Genomic DNA, 17,358 nt, shown 5'->3' with positions numbered 1-17,358 from the left:
TGTTTCTATGGCCGAGGAGATGACAGTAAACCATATCAAGTCAGTCTAGCAGCTTTTGAGACATGAGAATGCCAAAATATTTCATTGTCTTATCCAAGGTGATTTGGAAGGAATATTCTCACTCGCTCTTGAGTCCAAATTACGCTATGTAAAATCCAGCGTAAATACTGCAGTTGCCGTCGCAGCGTGACAATTGTAGCTTGATTGGAGAATAAGTAGATGAGTTTTTATGAAAGTAAAGCAGAGCTTGTGTGGAATTCAGTTAGAAGGCAAACATCAAAGGGTTATGATTCATTTATCACATCGTTTTGTGAAGAAGAAGAAAAAAAAGCAGGGCACGCAGAAAACTATGTCTGGTCGAGCCACTTATTGTGTTTGATCTTGGTAATTCATTTTGTTGAAAGAAAGTCTTTTATTTGCCATTGTGTTTGCGTGTCTTCTTGTCAGGGTTGTGAAGGTCGGGCACACTGTCTGTGTTTGGTGTGTCACACTGCGGTGTGCATGTGACACTCGTTTTCTCCGAGGATGTTCCTCTCTTTCTCTCGCTCCTTTTTTCCCTCCCATCAGCATGTTTCCTGCTCTCTGCTGCTGCTCCTTCAGAAAGAGCTGTTGGTCTTTTCATCATTAGCCCCTAAAACATAATTAATATGTCACTGGCTCTGCAGGAAAATGCCAGCACGCGTTTGCTCAACATGACAAATTTGAATTCTACGTTCTACAAAAAACAAAACAACACGGTTTGCTCAACCTTTACTGACTAAAGCAAGTTTATTTGCAAGAATGTGATTTTTTCTCAATGGGACAAGGTTGAGGTTTGGTAAGTGGAACCTCTTTAGAGCAGACCTAATCCAGTCTGGTACGCTATTGTAAAAGTCTAATGGGCACAGATTAAACAAAGCTGCTCAAATGTTGATCTAGCCACGAAGGCCCTTTCAAAGCCGCACCTCATTTTCACATCAGATGCCAAAGATAGACTTGTCCGAGTCGGAGTGCTCTTCCTTTTCCTCTTGCGATGTTATGGGCTACTCTGCCATGTGGGTAAAGAGGGAAAAGGGGTGTAGTTGGACGTGGTTGCGCAGCTTCCCCCATCGACTGAAGTCATTTGGGCACATTCATGTCAGATTTGCGCTCTGGGCGGAGCAACACTAAAATGTGGACGTTCCCCATCAAATAGTCTCCCATGGACTTTTTCCGCTTATGCCATTCAAAGACTATATAGTGAATCAAAGTCAAACAAAAAAAACCCCTGCATTTATACATTTTTACAAAAAAATTTATATTACAAGACTATTTTTGGTTGTCGGCGCCTAATATGTACGACTTGAATGTAATTAAGATGCTCACTTTCTTTCAGTGTTGTAGAATTGCACGACATCATACTTAAAGGTGCTTCGCGTATCCATTTTTTTTTCACGTTTCACAGTAGAATAGAAGGTCATGGAAGCCTCCTCAGTCAACAGTCACATCTGTGCCTCAAGCTGTTTCACAAAGCAACTGGGACCATTTGAACCGATTCCAGTGCAAGTGTGTAACTCCATTATCCTATTTCATGTATATACACTTAGTTTCCTTTTGTCTTTATCATTATTATTATTATTTTTTGCTTTCATTCTCTGAATCTGTTGACCTTTTCTCCTGTCCACATAATGCATGTGACGACACCTCTCATTTCGCTCCCGAGTCACAGATCAAGTCAAAACCCTCAGGCAGTCTCAGCATCTCAGCACCCACATCTTACTGCTGGCTTCCAGCACCGTGTGAGCTGTTTTTAGCACCTGTCTTCAACTCCACTATACAGCTGTCAACTTCAAACATTCAACTTTTTAGTTTTTTATTGTCTCTTGTCACATTAATCTTTTCATTATTCATTTAAATAGGTTGTTCCTGTTTGTGTTTTTTTTCCCAGCTGAATTACATAACAACAAGATCAATAGTCAGCATCACCCCATCCCACCAAATGCAGAAAACCTTCAAAGCACTCAGCAGCTCCTTCACTGACAGACTCCTTCACCCCAAACGTGCGAATGAGTCGTCCCGCAGGTTCTTTCTTCATTCCGGCTCCTGTAACACTGCTCTCAATATCCTGTTAACAACTGTCGGTGTTCATTTCAGTCTCAACTGCTTATACAAGAGTGGTCAGGATCAACAAGGCCTTTTCTGCTAGCCTGAACACTACAACAAGTACTGATCTACATTTAAAAACGAAATTCTGTTATTTGTTCCATTAAATCACCCCCCGCCCCCCACACACACCAACAGCCTGTTCTGTTTATTTTGTGGTGTTTCTCTTGGCCGCACTGCAGTTCAGTGGATGTTGGATTTTCTTTTTTTTTCTTTTTCAGGAGCGTTCGTCAATGTGACAAACAACACAATATTAGCAACGGGACTGTTTCTTTCAACATATTTTAAAGCCATCCTGCCAAGGATGGCGAGCAGCATTTCTCCGTTCCTCGGATTGGTTGGTCTCATGGTTGACGCAGAATTTCCCCTTGAATGCCACAAAAGAACTGCGACAGGAAGAACCTAAATGCTTCCTTTTATCTACCAGAAAGTTTCATTTTATTCTGATAAACAGCCACACGCAAGGCAAATAAACCGTTGCGCGCCATGCCCCTACTCTTTTTAAATGTAATTCAATTTTTTATTATTATTATTATTATTATTATTATTTATGTCATGCTGCAATGGCTGCACTATTTAAACACCTGCTCCTTAGCTCCAAGCACCACGGTGGAATTGAACTATTTGAAAGGAACGTGGTTGAAGACTGCGGGCACAGCATGCAAAATTCATGAGCGGGGACGCTGTCCAAGGTCCAGGACCATGGACAGCGCTCTAGTATGCACTGGAGATTACAGCGATCTGTCCATGGTTCTGATATATACAGTGCTGATCCTTGGATTTCATTCACTTGTACTCCCATTCCCACTCATGTATTTGCAGTCTAAGGAGACCGAAGCAAGCCCGTCGGGGCAATTAGCACACTTTCAATGCGCTGACCTTTTGCTGGTGTGTACAAGATCAGCCCACGAGGCTATCGTGAAGAGAGTTCACAACGGTGGCGGTATTGAGGCATCTGTAGGTCATAAAGTCTTGCTCAGTCACAACATACGTTTTTTTACACATATTTGGAATAGCAACGAACCCTCAAGGATCAAGATTTATAAGACGCTTTACCTTTAGGCCTCTCACCCAAGTGACCGACGCTATGTAGCATCTCATCGGTAGTGCTGGGCCAATAGTGACTTTGCACTACATTATCACAACATTAGCGGAAACCTTGCAACAGTGGTTACGACTTGCAGGAGCAGAGCCCAGGGTAGGGAAACAAAAATTGAACTCCCAGGAAGACGATAAAAGCATTTTTATTTGCGGAGGTGGAACTGAATGCACTGGGCAGTATGTATGTGGCGCATGGACACCTCAACCAAACACAAATACGTCAAATGGCCGTCATATCGACAGCTTCTATGTGCTTTCTTACACTGTTAGCAAACAACGTGTTGGGCCCGCAGGACTCAACCTCTTGACTTTGACTTGAAAGCAGGGGCGTTGCGTCCGTGGGCGTTGCGCGTGACATTCTTTCAGACTGCAACACAGCCATTTGTTGATTGTGACTCCGAATCTTAGCTGGTCATGTCATGGGTCTGTTATTATGTAAATGAAGCCCACTCTAACTGCCAGCTCGCAGACCCATTTTGAGAAAGGGGCGGGTAATATAATGTTGACTCGACACTTGATGGCTGGGCAAGCACTCAAGACGGCAAAGCCTTTCTATACAAACAATACAAACGTGCATTTTCTCTCATCTTTTAAGCATTGCTCCCCCCCTAATGAACATAATCATTCCACTGTGCTGCAAATGAATATGCCGTTTGAGGTCCTGAACTCCAATAAAGTTCGCAGATGAGTCCCTGTGCAAGTATCATCACCGAGCTATGAAATATAGTTCATTGGCAAAAGGATGAGTTTATGTGAAGCGTTCCGGGGGGGCCGTTTACCCTCCTCCACATCGGCGTAAGGCGTGTCAGACCAGAATCGAAGCCAGCCATAGTTCCATCATCCGGATACAGTGAGTGAGCTCAGCTGGCTGGGAGATGCGCGCTCAGTAAAACGGGAGGAGGCGGAGGAGGAAGAGGACCGAGGGAGAGGACCGCCGCCTTCATCGCGCATACTTGGTCATGACAACGTTCCCACCGACACCCGCGTCGGCATCTCTCCAAAAACGAAGCGACATTTCAACGACATCCCGATGGACTTTTGCCCTGGATTGTTTTAATTTTTGATTTTACGCACGCACGGATGCGCCCGGAGCTGTTCATCTCCCTTCACCGCGAGAAAAGGTAGGCGCGTTACCTCTAATAATAATAAAGATCATAATTACGATGATTGTCGTTATTATTGTTGTTATTTAAATATGCCCTAATGCATTGTCAATGACGCCGCGTTCATCAATTGTGAAGTTTTTCGTTATATAATTCTAATCCGGTGAATTTTATGAGACGAATCCGAGCCTTTTGGATGAGCGCACGCTTCTTCGGGTCACGCAAACGCTAGCAATTTGCTCGAACGCGCGCACGCGCACATAAACGATTGTGACTTACTAAAATTGGCTTAAGGACGTAAATATTTTTCTTGTGGGGGAGTGAGTGGTGAGAGAGTTACTGAATGAGTGAGCGAGCGTCGAAGTGGAAAGTTTCAGCACACCGACTCCGCTGTCCCTCGTCAACTAGCAGGGGATGGCGACATTTCAAATGTTATATAGTTAAAAAAAACGATGCACGCGTTGATTAAAGTCTCTGTTTCACCACCGGGGTGCTACAGTTGGAGCTGCTTGCCCAACGCTCTTGGTCGGCGTTTACAAATTACGCACGCTATTATCTCCGCCTCCTCCTTTTTTTAAATCGCTGTGCAATCGATGTAAATCGGTTTTGCATGCAGGCAATATGGTCGGCTTTTGCCCTCTTTTAGAGGAATGTGCGACTGATCAAAAGTTACAAGTCAGCTCACGCAACTTGATAAATCTCTGTTAACACCGAATGCCTTCCTATAGCATAGCAATCATTACTGAGGTACACGGGACAATTCATAATTTTTTTTTTTTTACAATGACAGTAAGATGCTGAAATTTGTTCATATAACATATTTGGTGGCGTTTGTGGCATCATACTGAGGTCTTTCTACAACACTGTTGACCTTATTTGGCTGCAAGAGGGTCAAAATATGAGAAACCTTATTATTATACCTTCTCGGTATAATGCAGTATCGATCAACACCTGCTGTATCATATGAGCCAGTTGATTCATTGAATCTGGATTAAATCAACAACACACACACACACATACGCACACACACAAAAAGATCAAAATCACCTTGATTGTGGTAGTGACTTGCTAGGTTTCCATTAAAGGTGCTCTGGTGGCCCCTAACTGGACTTCAGAATGTCTAACCAGCAGTAGTAAAAACAGCCGGTGATTGATGTTGAATTAAAGAGGGCCTTCTGGCCAAAGCTTGTGATTGACAGCACAGGGGGGGGGGGGGAAGCTGGATGGCGAGGTCTGCAGAACATGATGTGGTCTCTTGGCTGTATTACATGTCGAAACCCCCCCCGATATGCGTTGATGCATCAATGCATCATTTATGGCCGGTTCGTGGCAGTATCTTATGAGGGCATCTTATATCCTTTTTAATAATTCAACCACTATTGATCCCAGAATACTCACCTATTCCAATTGCACAGCATCAAATTTAATGCTTACGTTTGTACAGTAATACCTTTTTTTTAAAAATACGTTATAATTCATAAAATATATCGTATACTGTATGCTTTGCATGTTTTTTTTTTTTTTTTGTGGTTCTTTTAGCCCAGAATTTGAGCTGATAGGCTTATATTTGGTGAAGGGCATTTTTGAGCCCAGTCCTGTGGGGAGAAAATGTCAGTGAAATATTCAATGTGAAATTTATATCACCACATAAGCCTCATTAACTTCGCCTCGAGGCCGGCGATACAAACTGTCCCCGCATTGGAGAGAAGAGGGTCATTTGGAAGTGTCAAACATCACATCATCTAGCGCACAACAACGGGGTCATTTAAAAGCGGTAGCTCAGAGATGACTCGTGCTTTAACTCAACTCCAAGGACAAGCTAAAACAGGATATGGGCTGCCTCAGCGAGACACACAGTAAGACACGTTAATTGACCAGAGGCCGTAGAAGAGTGGCATCTCGGGTCTCGCGGGTTTATGAGTCTCCTCCTATTGAAGGCACACACAGCGGACGTCTGCGGTCAGAGGCCTGGATGAACTCGGCTGTGTTCAGGTTTATTGACGCGCTACAGGACCTTTTTTTTTTTTTACCTTCATGTTGTTTCAGCAAACTTCTTTGACGACAAAGCCGAGCCGGTGTTGTCAGGGAGACACATGCATGCGCTCATATGCACGGCGATAACACACAAACAAACGCGCACGCAGGGCCACAGACAGTGCATTAGCATTGGTATCAGTTACTCCGATTCAATAGCTCGCAGCAAGATTAACTATTCAGAGCAGGTGGTTGAAGGGTCTATTGTGTTGCGCGGTCCCGCGCATCACCGGTGGACATGGCGAGGATGTGCCAAAAGGCGGAGGACTGACTAATGTATGCATTTTGGGGTTTTGTCATGTAAATCCTTTTCAGCGACACAACTCAAGCCAGGACAGTGTTGATATTCTGTCCCCTTGCAGCGCCATCTGTAATGGAAACAACAATGATTGCAGAGCAGAAAATTCCACAAAGTGTCACCATTGAATACCGTATATAAATTGCACCATCCTAAAATCTGCTATGAATGGCTGCTGATGATTGTAATCCCTTAAAGACATGCAAATGAGCGTGGTAGCGGATAATTAGTCATGTTTACCAGGATTCTAGCAGGCCTTCGGTGCCGGTAGGCAAGCGGTTGAAGCGAAAATCATGTTCTGTCTTTACAGTTCAGAACGAGAAGTCAACACCGCGTCTTCGTGTATTTTCCATTCAAATGCTAGATTTCCATGCCGATTTATCCGATATTGCTTTCCCGGGTCAGGTTATACTAAGTCAGTCATTCAGTAACATGTAAAAATTTTGTCGGCTATTTAATGGATTCCTATTTAGTCTACATTCACATTTTGTTATTGTAAAGTGTCCTTGGGGGTCTTGAAAGGCGCTTATAAATAAAATCTATTATTATTATTATTATTATTATGTTCGTTGGTGGAGCGCCGTTTGCCCGCAACATAGCGCACGGTGCCGATTTTCTCCATTTCTTTTCTCAGCCTTCAAGTCTCGCTAGGTTTCCTCCAGGTTTTATCACAGTATCTGTGACAGGCTGTCAGTGGGGAAAGAGCTGCTGGGCCCCGGGAGGCTCGAAGGCAAACTATGGTTTACCTCAGACGTCGTCATTTTCTTTTGGGGCTCGCTCATATTTATTGCAATTTCTCACATGCTGTCATGGCTTTCTATGCATGAAAGGTGGACACTGCGTAACTTTGGAGCACTTTGTGGGAATGGCAGATTGGAATGAGTCAGACCATTACACGGCAGGACACACTTTGATTGAAGCTATCCAAAAGGCATCTTACGTTATCGTAAATTCTGACCGCAATGATGTTTGTAGTCGCGTTCCTTTGTTGTGCGTTTCTCCGACTCCAACTTTGTTCTCACCGCCTCTCTTTTCATTGTGTTCCAGGTTTGTTCAAGGCTCGCCCGACACTACAAATCAAACCATGGGGCATGGCCCAACAATGAAAGTTATGCGGTTCAATCCGGGAAGTCGGCGCAAAGAAAAGACCCAGGATGCACCTCTGAATCACTGATCCTCGTAGCATCTCTGTAGCAGATTCACTTGACGTGGGGAGACGATATTTCTATCTTTGCTTACAGTTGGCTCGTAGGATACATTTCATCCATCAACATTTAATCTGCATCAGATAGTAAAAAAACCCCAACAAAAACTGATTTTATTATGAAGCAATGCGGAATATAAAACATCAGATGCATTTTAGAAAGCTGCCCTAATCAAACATTTTTGTCACTTTAGTGGACACTTACCAAGTTCGAATCGCCTCCGGTGCTCGCTGTTACTCTTGACAATGAATCCAAACGGCCTCCCTGGGAAGGTCCTCCTGCTGCTAAGTACTGCGCTGGCACTGAGTGCGGGATTAGAGTTTACTGGCTCCCAAGGTCAGTGGGCTCGATACCTGCGCTGGGATGCCAGTTGGAGAAGCGACCTGACCTTCCAGTTCAAGACATCCCAATCAGACGGCCTCTTGCTCTACTTTGACGACGGCGGATATTGCGACTTCTTACTCCTCACCCTGTCCGAGGGCAGGATGCAGCTTCGCTTCAGCATCGACTGCGCCGAAACCACCATTGCGTCCGAGCAGATGGTCAACGACAGCCGCTGGCACTTCGCCGCCATCAACAGGCACAATTTGCGGACCGGCTTGGCCGTGGACGGCCGGACCAAGTCGGCGGAGGTGCGGCCTCAGCGGCAGTTCATGAAGATCATCAGCGACCTTTTCCTCGGCGGGGTCCCGGGAGACATCCGCGCGTCTGCCATTACCTTGCCCTCGGTCCGCGAGCTCGCACCGTTCAAGGGGATCATCACCGACCTCGTCTACGGAAGTAAACTGCCCACGCTTATCAACAGTCAGAAAGTCCGTTTAGAAATGTTAGGCCTTTGCACTGAGAACCCCTGCGAGAACGGAGGGATCTGCTCACTGGCGGATGGAGAAACCTACTGTGACTGCTCTCGAACTGGATTTGTAGGGCGATACTGCACCGAAGGTAAGAGACCATGTGGAATACTGATGAGCATATTTGGGGAAAAAAAAAACAAAAACCAAAAGAACTCCTGTATCATTGCTGACACCATTCAGGCACTTGCAGGAGATGCATATTTAAATATGGAATTGATTCTACCTAATAAAGCTCTCTGACGCTAAGCCCCACTCTAGTTTTTGTATCATGCTTGGTATATCTCAAATGACAACTACTTTCTTATCAAAGTTATCTTTTCGCCGGGAATCTGACTCAGCTCCCGCAAGGACGTGCAGTGACCCTAAGGTACAAAATGTTTGGATGAACTTCATTTCCTCTTTTTCTGTGCCAAGGTAATCTGTGTTTTTAGGGGGGGGGGGTGTTAGGATGGCGCGCGCGCGTGCGCTTCTTTGATAACATTTCATCTGCACATGTTTATATTCATGTTCTTTTGCGCATATGTGTGATGTCATAGAGGACCCATTTGTAAATTGCTTCTGGTCGCTCTCTATTCATGAAATAGCCACACTGCGTTTGCGTTTACAACGCAGGCGTTTGCTCCCGGTTCGGGAATTGGTTCTACTCTGCTATCGTTTACATGTCACCAGATATCGAGAATAACTTGATTAATTTGTGTTTTTAAAGACATCTCGTGCCATGTCATAAAAAATGCACACCACTACCACGGGGAGTATACAAGTATGATCTTACATGGGAAGCAGTTTTTTTTTCTTCATGTATAGGGATTAAACAAAAAGACATGAACAGAAGCATGTTGAATTTCCTCCTCTGCTGACCTGTTCTTGCCAGTCTGAATCAGACCGGCTCGACTCCTCGGGGGGGGGGATAAAACATCAGGGGAATGCTCACTGAATTCTATTTTAGTGCAATCGAGCCACAGCGTGCAAAGGAAGTTTTTGCTTAGCGACGACGCCAATTGAAGCTCGTTGAAAAATATCGATTTATCCGCAATGATTAAAACGTCTTTTTTGTTTCTAACACGGCCATCTTTTGTTCCAATTGAGCCGTTTGGAGCTTGAATCTGAAGAGCTCGCCGATGGCACTGTTCGGGACGGCACACGATGTGCCGGTTGCGGAGCAGTCAAGCGGCAGGGTCGGACTTATCCTCTTTTTTGCTGCATCCCATTTGCTCCTTGCTTTTGCTAAGCAGGCAGTGCAGGGTCCATTTTAAGTCTAATAAAGCCCCGGGGGACGGATGATATCCTTGTTTTAAATATAGCCATGTTTTGAAGAGGGTGGTTACAGAGAGGGCTAGCCACACTTCAACACGTGGCAACTACAGCACAGGCCTGCGGTACACTCATTTGTCAGGTCAGTTGTCGGAAAAAAAAAATACAAGAAGCAAACGCATCCATCTGTTTTGTTTGTTTTTGTCAAATCTGCTCACACAAGTTCCTCCGCATGAACCGTGGTCACGGCGACCCCCGCCTCTGCGCTTTCTGGCCGCCATTAACCGATGTGGCTGACTGTTGATGATGCAACAGAGACAGGGAGCCGTAATTAGGAGGATAATGACCACCGAGATGGCAAATATGTCCGGCGAATACCTTCGCAAACGCCGCTGCCAGACTGCCGACAAATGCCAGAGTTTCCGTACCGAGCGCTGGTTCGAGCAACCCTTTTAATGAAACCTTTTACAAGTTCAAATCGTCGGCGTACGAGCATTTAGCAGCAATTAAATGCAAACAACTGCCGAGCGCACCTGTCTTTGTTGGCCCGCGGTTGACGACACCTCCCGTTCATGTGCATCTGCCAAGACTTGTGTGTGACTCTTCATACTGTACGTCATAGGATAAGGCTAAAAGGCCCAGACCTCGCGCGTGCGCACCGTGCACAAACATACACACTCAGCGAGCGCCGAGACCCTCGAGCTCTTCTTTAAAAAGAGACAGATGGTTGACTGAGTGCAACGGGCCCGGGTCGTGTTGAGTTCGCCACCGTCCTAATTGTAGCCTGCTGGCCCGCAATGCTCAGAAAGGCAACGCAAGGAGTGAGTTTACGCAAATAAATGAGAAACGTGAAGAAGAGAAGGAAGGGATTATTAGCAAGAGCATGTTTGGTTTTAAAAGATCCAAATTTCAGCTTTTTGGTTGTCGGCGGCATTTAAAAGTGACTGCAACAGCATCAACAATCGGAGACTTCAAGTCAGCGCTGCCCATTGGGTTTTCTATCCACTTGCACGATACCGACATATGTGGGAAAATAAGACTTTTGCAGTCAAATTACAAGTTGGATCCGAGTTGAAGGCCTAGCGTGTCCCGACTAATATGCATTGGTGGAAATCTGATTAGACTCACATTTGAAACCACCTACTCATGTTCTATCCTGCTTTTTTTTTTCTTTTCAGACATTGCAGATGTCATCTCAATTCAAAATCAATCATATGGCGTCATTTGGCAGTGAATTGAATGCAAAACAAAATTCAAAGGCAGCACATGAAGGATTTTGAGACATTTTGATTCACACCCACTCAATTTGGACAAGAATAATTTTTTTTCTGTTTGAATTCAATGAAATACAGCATAAATAGTAGCAGCCGTGGGAACTGTTTCGAGGTTATTTTCCACTCCCAATCCCAAGGGCGCTCTGAACTGATTTAAGTCGTTAGCTTGGCCAAGGGAAGCCTTTCTTTCAATGTTTTTACTGATGCCTTGGCCAAGGATGCCTGACTCCCACCTCTCAATCATCATCAACTCGGAGAGGCTCAAGCTCACCCACCATCCATCGTAATGGGGACGATTGGTCTCGAAAACGCTTGCACGGATGATTCACAACGTGAAAAGGCCTAATTAAGGCGGATCCAGCAGGTCCTTCTCGATGCTGTGGATACTAATTAGGGCGTAGGATTCTCGTTGACCCTGTTTTGTCCATTTCAACAAGCGCGCATGCTAGTACGACACGGCAAAGGCCGATTGGCGAGGCGTACTTCTCACCCGCTCATCAGACGCTACCCTCAGTCTCTGAGGTGCGCTAGCAACTTGCGCCGCAAACAGTTGGCGTTGAAACGCATGTGGTCTCTTGTCCCACGCGAATGGAGATGTATGAGTGCGACTAACTGTGTCAGGACGACGTGCTTAAATTAGACGCCCCTCGCTCTCCGCGCCCGCTGACTTTCGGCTCGCAGGTCCGCCATCTCTGACACGTGCTCTATTTTGCCGTCATCGTTAATCTCAACCGCATTACGTTCCTGCTATTAGCTTTGGAAATATTCATACATTTATGGTAATGATGCGGATATCGGCCCCCGTTCTCTTTCATTCAATTAACTCGGGGTGACGTGAAGTCTGTTGAAAACCTCGGGTTCTTACAATGTGATATTCATAAGGTCAAGGTTATTAAGAGCCAGACTCTATTATTCAAAGAATATGTAAAGCGATGGCTCGTTTGAAAACCCCACATGACTCATCTGGAATGAGGAGTTGACGGTACTTTTTGCTTTAAAATATACACTGGTTTGATAGAAGGCCCGTAATTGATGGCTCGGGTGAGCAAACTGTTAAGCAAGTGCTGAAATGGTGCCTTCGGGTTTAGCTTGAGGGATTAATAAACAGACACGGGGGAAAAAAAATGACAGTTACAGTAATCTTACTATAAAAAGTAGGTCACGGGGCGGTTAAAAAAAAAAAAGAAAAATGGTGCAGTGATTCCAGTGCGGGGGGGGGGGGGGCATTTGTGCCTCGTGCCCAAGCTGAAAATGATGTTTGGATTTGAGTTGTGAAAATAGAGCAGGGATTACGCTCGGACCACATGTCCTCAACAGCACATTGGCTTGTTCTGGAGCATGTCGCATCAAGAGAAAAGGGCTTTATCTGCATCCGGGACTGGTTGTTTGACACGCAAACCCAATCCACGCGCTTTTTACACATATGCATACGTGCTAAAAAACAAAAACAAAAACAATGATGGCTGCTGGTTCAGGCGTAAGGCATTCATTCGCGCTCGAAAGGCGGAGCGGCGCCGCGCCGCCGCCGTCCTTCAGCTGGCCGTCGTCTCCCCCATCCCCCAACAGCCACAATTTGTCCTTCCCTTTGGTTTGCCAATGTCATTCTTCCTACGTGGGCTGAAAAGTAGCAGCCATTTTGAGCTCCCCAGCGGAGACAGAAAAAACAATCTGACCTCAGGAGCCACTTTTTTTCCACACGTTTGTCTTGATGTGCTGCCTCTGGAAAGTCTACTCTTCGTTCGGTTCGATTCAAAACATTGTTGTTTTTTTTTACATGCCTTAATGGTGCCAGTTAGAGGGGAAAAAATGGATTGAAATCGTCCTTCATGATCCAGTGGTGTGGTGGCACGGTTGATGAGTGCTTCCACTTCACGGTTCCCGGGTTCAAAGGGGTTCATGAATGGAAATGGGCCACAGGTACTCCAGTTTCCTTCCGCACGCCAAAAACCCGCTTCGCTCTTATCTGGCCATGGGTGTAAATGGTCGCTTGTGTATATGCGACCTGCGACTGGCCGGCGAGGACGATAAGCAGGATACAAAAAGGTTGAATGGATGGATCCAGTGTTGCAACACAGGCAAGGCCAAAGCAAAAAGCACTTGCTTTCAAAAGAAAATCTGAGATAAAGACACTAGATATCAACTCAAATATATCTCCGTTTATTTTTATCCAATACATTAGGATCGCCAAAGTGAAATTTGCACACTGCAGGACATTTCTGCACACCAACGTCATTTGTTGTCATGAGCATTCCCCTGAAAATCCCCATCGGGAGTTGAATTTGTGTCAAGAAGAAAAGAGGTTGCAATGGGCATTGGGGGTCCACGCGGTGGGGGTATGGAGGTAAAAGGGGGTCTGACGAGAGCATTTTGAGATCCAGCACTATAAATCCTCACCTGTGGATTTATGTTTGACGTACGTGTGAGGCACCCTGTGTGACGTGGGGGCTGAATATTATTTTAACAATATTCAATTTTTTTTCCTGCGTTCTTTGCCAAATATCTAATATCAATCTGACTCCCTTTAACAGATGGGACAGATTCAACTTTTTCTCTCCGCAGCAGATTTTCATGTGAAGTTGTCTTTTTGTGCATGTCAAGGGGCAGCCCTTTGCTCCTTACATGGGGGAAAAAAAAACTAACTCTTGATTGGTGGGGTCCTTTTTCGAATTTGCATGCCAGATGAACATGCAAAAATGCTGAAGTGTGTTGTTAATGGAGAACTTGTGTTTGCTTTCTCTTTCTTATCTTTTGGAATATCCACAGCGGTCCACAGAGCACCAGGTGAGTCCAAAGACAACCTCCCCATTTCCTTTCCCAGGCATTCATTTGTAAATGTTTGCTTTACTTTTCCAATAATTGTACTTCCTGCATCACAGTGTTGTTGTGCTAATGGCTCGGGCATGTTGGTTCAAACATGTTTTGAAACAACATTTTGATGTAGTAGAAAGAGCAAAGAGGTCAGGTGGTTGGCCTTGTCTCTCTATTGCAATTCAGGTTTGAGGTCTGCACAGATGAGAGAACTGTCTCTCCCCACCCCATATTTGTTCTTGCTATTTTATTTTTTTTTTGCATGAAGAATGAGACTGAGAAATAATTGGTGGTGAAAACAAAAGAGTATGCCGGCCCGAGGCTTTTGCACAACGCTGTTTGTAGCCACGTTGTTGCTCAATTTTCTATGAATGAAAACAAAAGCTTTCAAATGCATTCTGGGAAGCTTTTAATTTTGGCGGTCATGCTTCGCCATCCTGCAAAGCATGCATCATGACAATACGTGTCGTATTGGTGTGCTCCGCTTGAGTTCACTCTTTTTCTGTCTGATGTTTCTATTTAAGGCCTCGCGCACCTCAAGGCAGAGCAAGGTACGCTTCTCTTTCTTTGTACATCTCGCCGAGTTGTTTGTCCTTGCTTTTGGGGCACAATTTTACGCCGTGTGCCTTCGCTACCTGTCTGTGTGCATTTGTTGCAAAGCTCAGTGTGGGGCAGGGGGTGTGTGTGTGTGTGCATGTCAGCATGGTATGATCTCATCTCACCTTAGTCTTACCCAGTATTTTGTGGATTACATAACTGTGTGCACTCCCCCGTAGCGAACATGGAAGTGACTAAAATGTTCTGAACTGACCCTTGTTGAGAAACGGCTTAGAAAAAGAAGTCAAAAGATTTGAGTTTAGTTCAAACTAGCGTGATCTCGAGTTCATTTGATTTTGCTGGTTTTCATCGTATCGTCCTTCAACGCTGGTTCTTCAAGTGTGATTTTTTAAAAGCTATTTTTACTTTACCAATGGTGCACTACTCTTGTTTTTGCCAATCATGCTATTTTTCCAAGAAGCAGGAATCCGTTTTTTTGCTCGCATGCAAACCTTCTCATTGGAATGGCAAACGCCTTCGATTCCGGAATCCTTTTTGTCGATTGATTTTGATTTCAAAAACAGAGACTGGTGATTTTATTTTCCCTCATCACCATAATTTCCATAATTGCAATAATTATAAGCAAAACGTTTGCTCATCAATATCAAAGCTTGCATGAAAACGAGCACTAACGTGAGAGGTTCTGCTTGACCTGACAGTATTCTTGACCACCAAAGTAGGCCACTGTGGTTGCCATGCCAACGGCAAAAGAATTACAGTACTCTCCTTGTCTCCTCTCCTTTAATAATGCACTGTTAGCATCGTTATAAACCTGACAAAAACCATATATACGTCCAGATGTTACATCTTAATGGCCATAGCAGAGTACCCAAATACACTTGTCACGGTACTTGGCCAGTCTTGCGTTGAGTGTCAATTTTGTCTGTGGAATGTGCTACCCATGACCATTTTTTAATTTATTTTTTTATTTTGTGAATGCCATCCTTTGTGCATGAAAGTTTAGGCTGACGTTGTTGAGGCTTACGCGAAACTAACTCCAGCTTGTTGTTGTAACTTTCTTGCTGCCTTGCTGCTCTCTTCTACCGGGGATGAACTTCTGCTTTCCTCTCTCTCTGTGGACCCCTTCTCTCGACAATTTATAGGTAGAAACAAAGGTACAGCAGCTCCTTTTTCTACCACCTCATTGTATAGTGTGTGTGCGTGTGCGCAAGTGTGTTGGCTTTAGTGGGTCCCCGGCCAGTGGCCAATCATTCCTTCTCGCATACAGTATGTTCATTAAATTTCGTGGTGTCCTTGTGCCATATGTTTGGGCCTGAGACGAGATGTCAATGTCGTCCGTTGCGTGACCGATGAGCGATGGAACGGAGACTCGAGTGGCGATGGAAAGAAATACGATGTCGGCGTCTCACGCTCGAGAGGAAAGACCTTAATTATTGCTGTTTAACAGAAAATGATGAGCGTCTGCTCCAATATAGATCGCTCACTGTCCTTGCAAGCGGTGAAAATTAACGACAGCGGGAAGATGCATTTGGGTGTACCTGAATGTTAATCTAGGTGAGCGCCTAATTGAATGTGGCAGCTCATTTCTGGACGAAAAGAAGTTGATTGGTAAATTCGACCTGACATTTGGCTGCGACTGTGTCTTGCAACGATGCAGTCCTCATTTGTGACTCACTGCTTGTGTGTGTGTCTCCTTGAGCTCCATGTTGGAGAAATGAATTGACCCTGAACTCCAATCTCCCTTTCGCTGTGCCCGTCCAGGTTTTTCGTGCATGCCATCCCGTGTTGTGTTTGTGATTCGGTCACACTAACGTAGCACAGTCAGGTGCGCTGCAGCTGGACGTCCAAGCTCAGTTATCGCTGATGAGGATCACATTGGGCGATTGGGGGAGAGGGTGGCGAGTAGGGGCGATAAACATGCTCCTCTGGGATGTTCTTCCCGCTGCTACCGTGCACCGGTTTCTTCCAGAACACTTTGCGGAGGCTCACACCTGGCTCGGTCACAAGCTTTCGACCCTTCTCACATCAAGCTATGCCAAGCACCATTTTTCTTTCACACTTTTTTTCCCCCAGTAAACCATGCAGATTGATTTTTCTTTCCATTTCCGAAGATGTGTGGGACATGTCTAGATTTGTCATTGCGCAATTTGAAGACAGGACCCGCCCTACTCTGCTTGTGATTGCTAAGCAGCTGTTCATTTCAGTTGTACGGTCAGTACTGTGGTATTTTGGTGCCCAAAAATAAAAGCTTTGTATTACGAGCCAAAAATTCTAGTAATCGAGTGAACTTGATCTCCGCTGCCGCTGTTGTATAACCGAATGAGAGAGGCCCACGTTTTCCACTTGGAGTCCACTGAGAGTTCCAGTTGACTCCTCTTGTCCAAGGACATGCAAACCCAGTGCATTAGGGATTCTAAATTAATGATGGATCTAAAAGTGCATCTCAGGATCACCGTTGCTGCGCAAAACTTGCAGGACTCGATGCGTAACTTTCTATGGAATACCCAAGAGAAATACTCTCTCATGACTGTAAAATCTTCTTAATTGTGGCGACTGACCCACAAGGGATCGACTTTCACCAGTGGGGGTTTAAATGTATTGAGTTTTGCTTTTGTAGTGAAGGGAGAACTAGCGACATGAAATTAGCCACAGAGGAGAATAAAATTCACCGCCGTGGAACTTTATTGCAGTGTGTAATCACCTTGAAACAAGGTAGTATTTGTCGAAATTGGGGACAAGACACGATTAAAA

At 45.0% G+C, this 17,358-nt stretch overlaps 1 protein-coding gene across 13 annotated transcripts in view; it reads left to right on the top strand.

Annotated features, from left to right (window-relative positions):
• Nucleotides 1-4,107: 4,107 nt before the first annotated feature.
• The window catches only part of nrxn3b (neurexin 3b), a 151,374-nt gene continuing 138,123 nt past the window's right edge, over nt 4,108-17,358 (top strand). For 7 of the 13 annotated variants that reach the window (XM_086100488.1, XM_086100485.1, XM_086100489.1 and 4 more), the window contains exons 1-5: nt 4,113-4,343; nt 7,705-8,804; nt 14,005-14,022; nt 14,574-14,600; nt 15,750-15,761. In XM_086100488.1, coding sequence (XP_085956614.1) covers nt 8,108-8,804; nt 14,005-14,022; nt 14,574-14,600; nt 15,750-15,761 — 754 coding nt within the window. In that variant the 5' untranslated portion in view covers nt 4,113-4,343; nt 7,705-8,107. Of the gene's footprint in view, nt 4,344-7,704; nt 8,805-14,004; nt 14,023-14,573; nt 14,601-15,749; nt 15,762-17,358 lie in introns of all 13 variants that reach the window. The other 6 variants (XR_015097670.1, XR_015097668.1, XM_086100492.1 and 3 more) reach the window with 4 other exon arrangements.

This window comes from Hippocampus guttulatus, chromosome 20, assembly GCF_054856545.1.
Source record: "Hippocampus guttulatus isolate MCC_2025c chromosome 20, RoL_Hgut_1.0, whole genome shotgun sequence".
Lineage (NCBI taxonomy): Eukaryota > Metazoa > Chordata > Actinopteri > Syngnathiformes > Syngnathidae > Hippocampus > Hippocampus guttulatus.
Note: the sequence above shows the minus strand (reverse complement) of the source record. Positions and strands in the feature narration are given on the sequence as shown.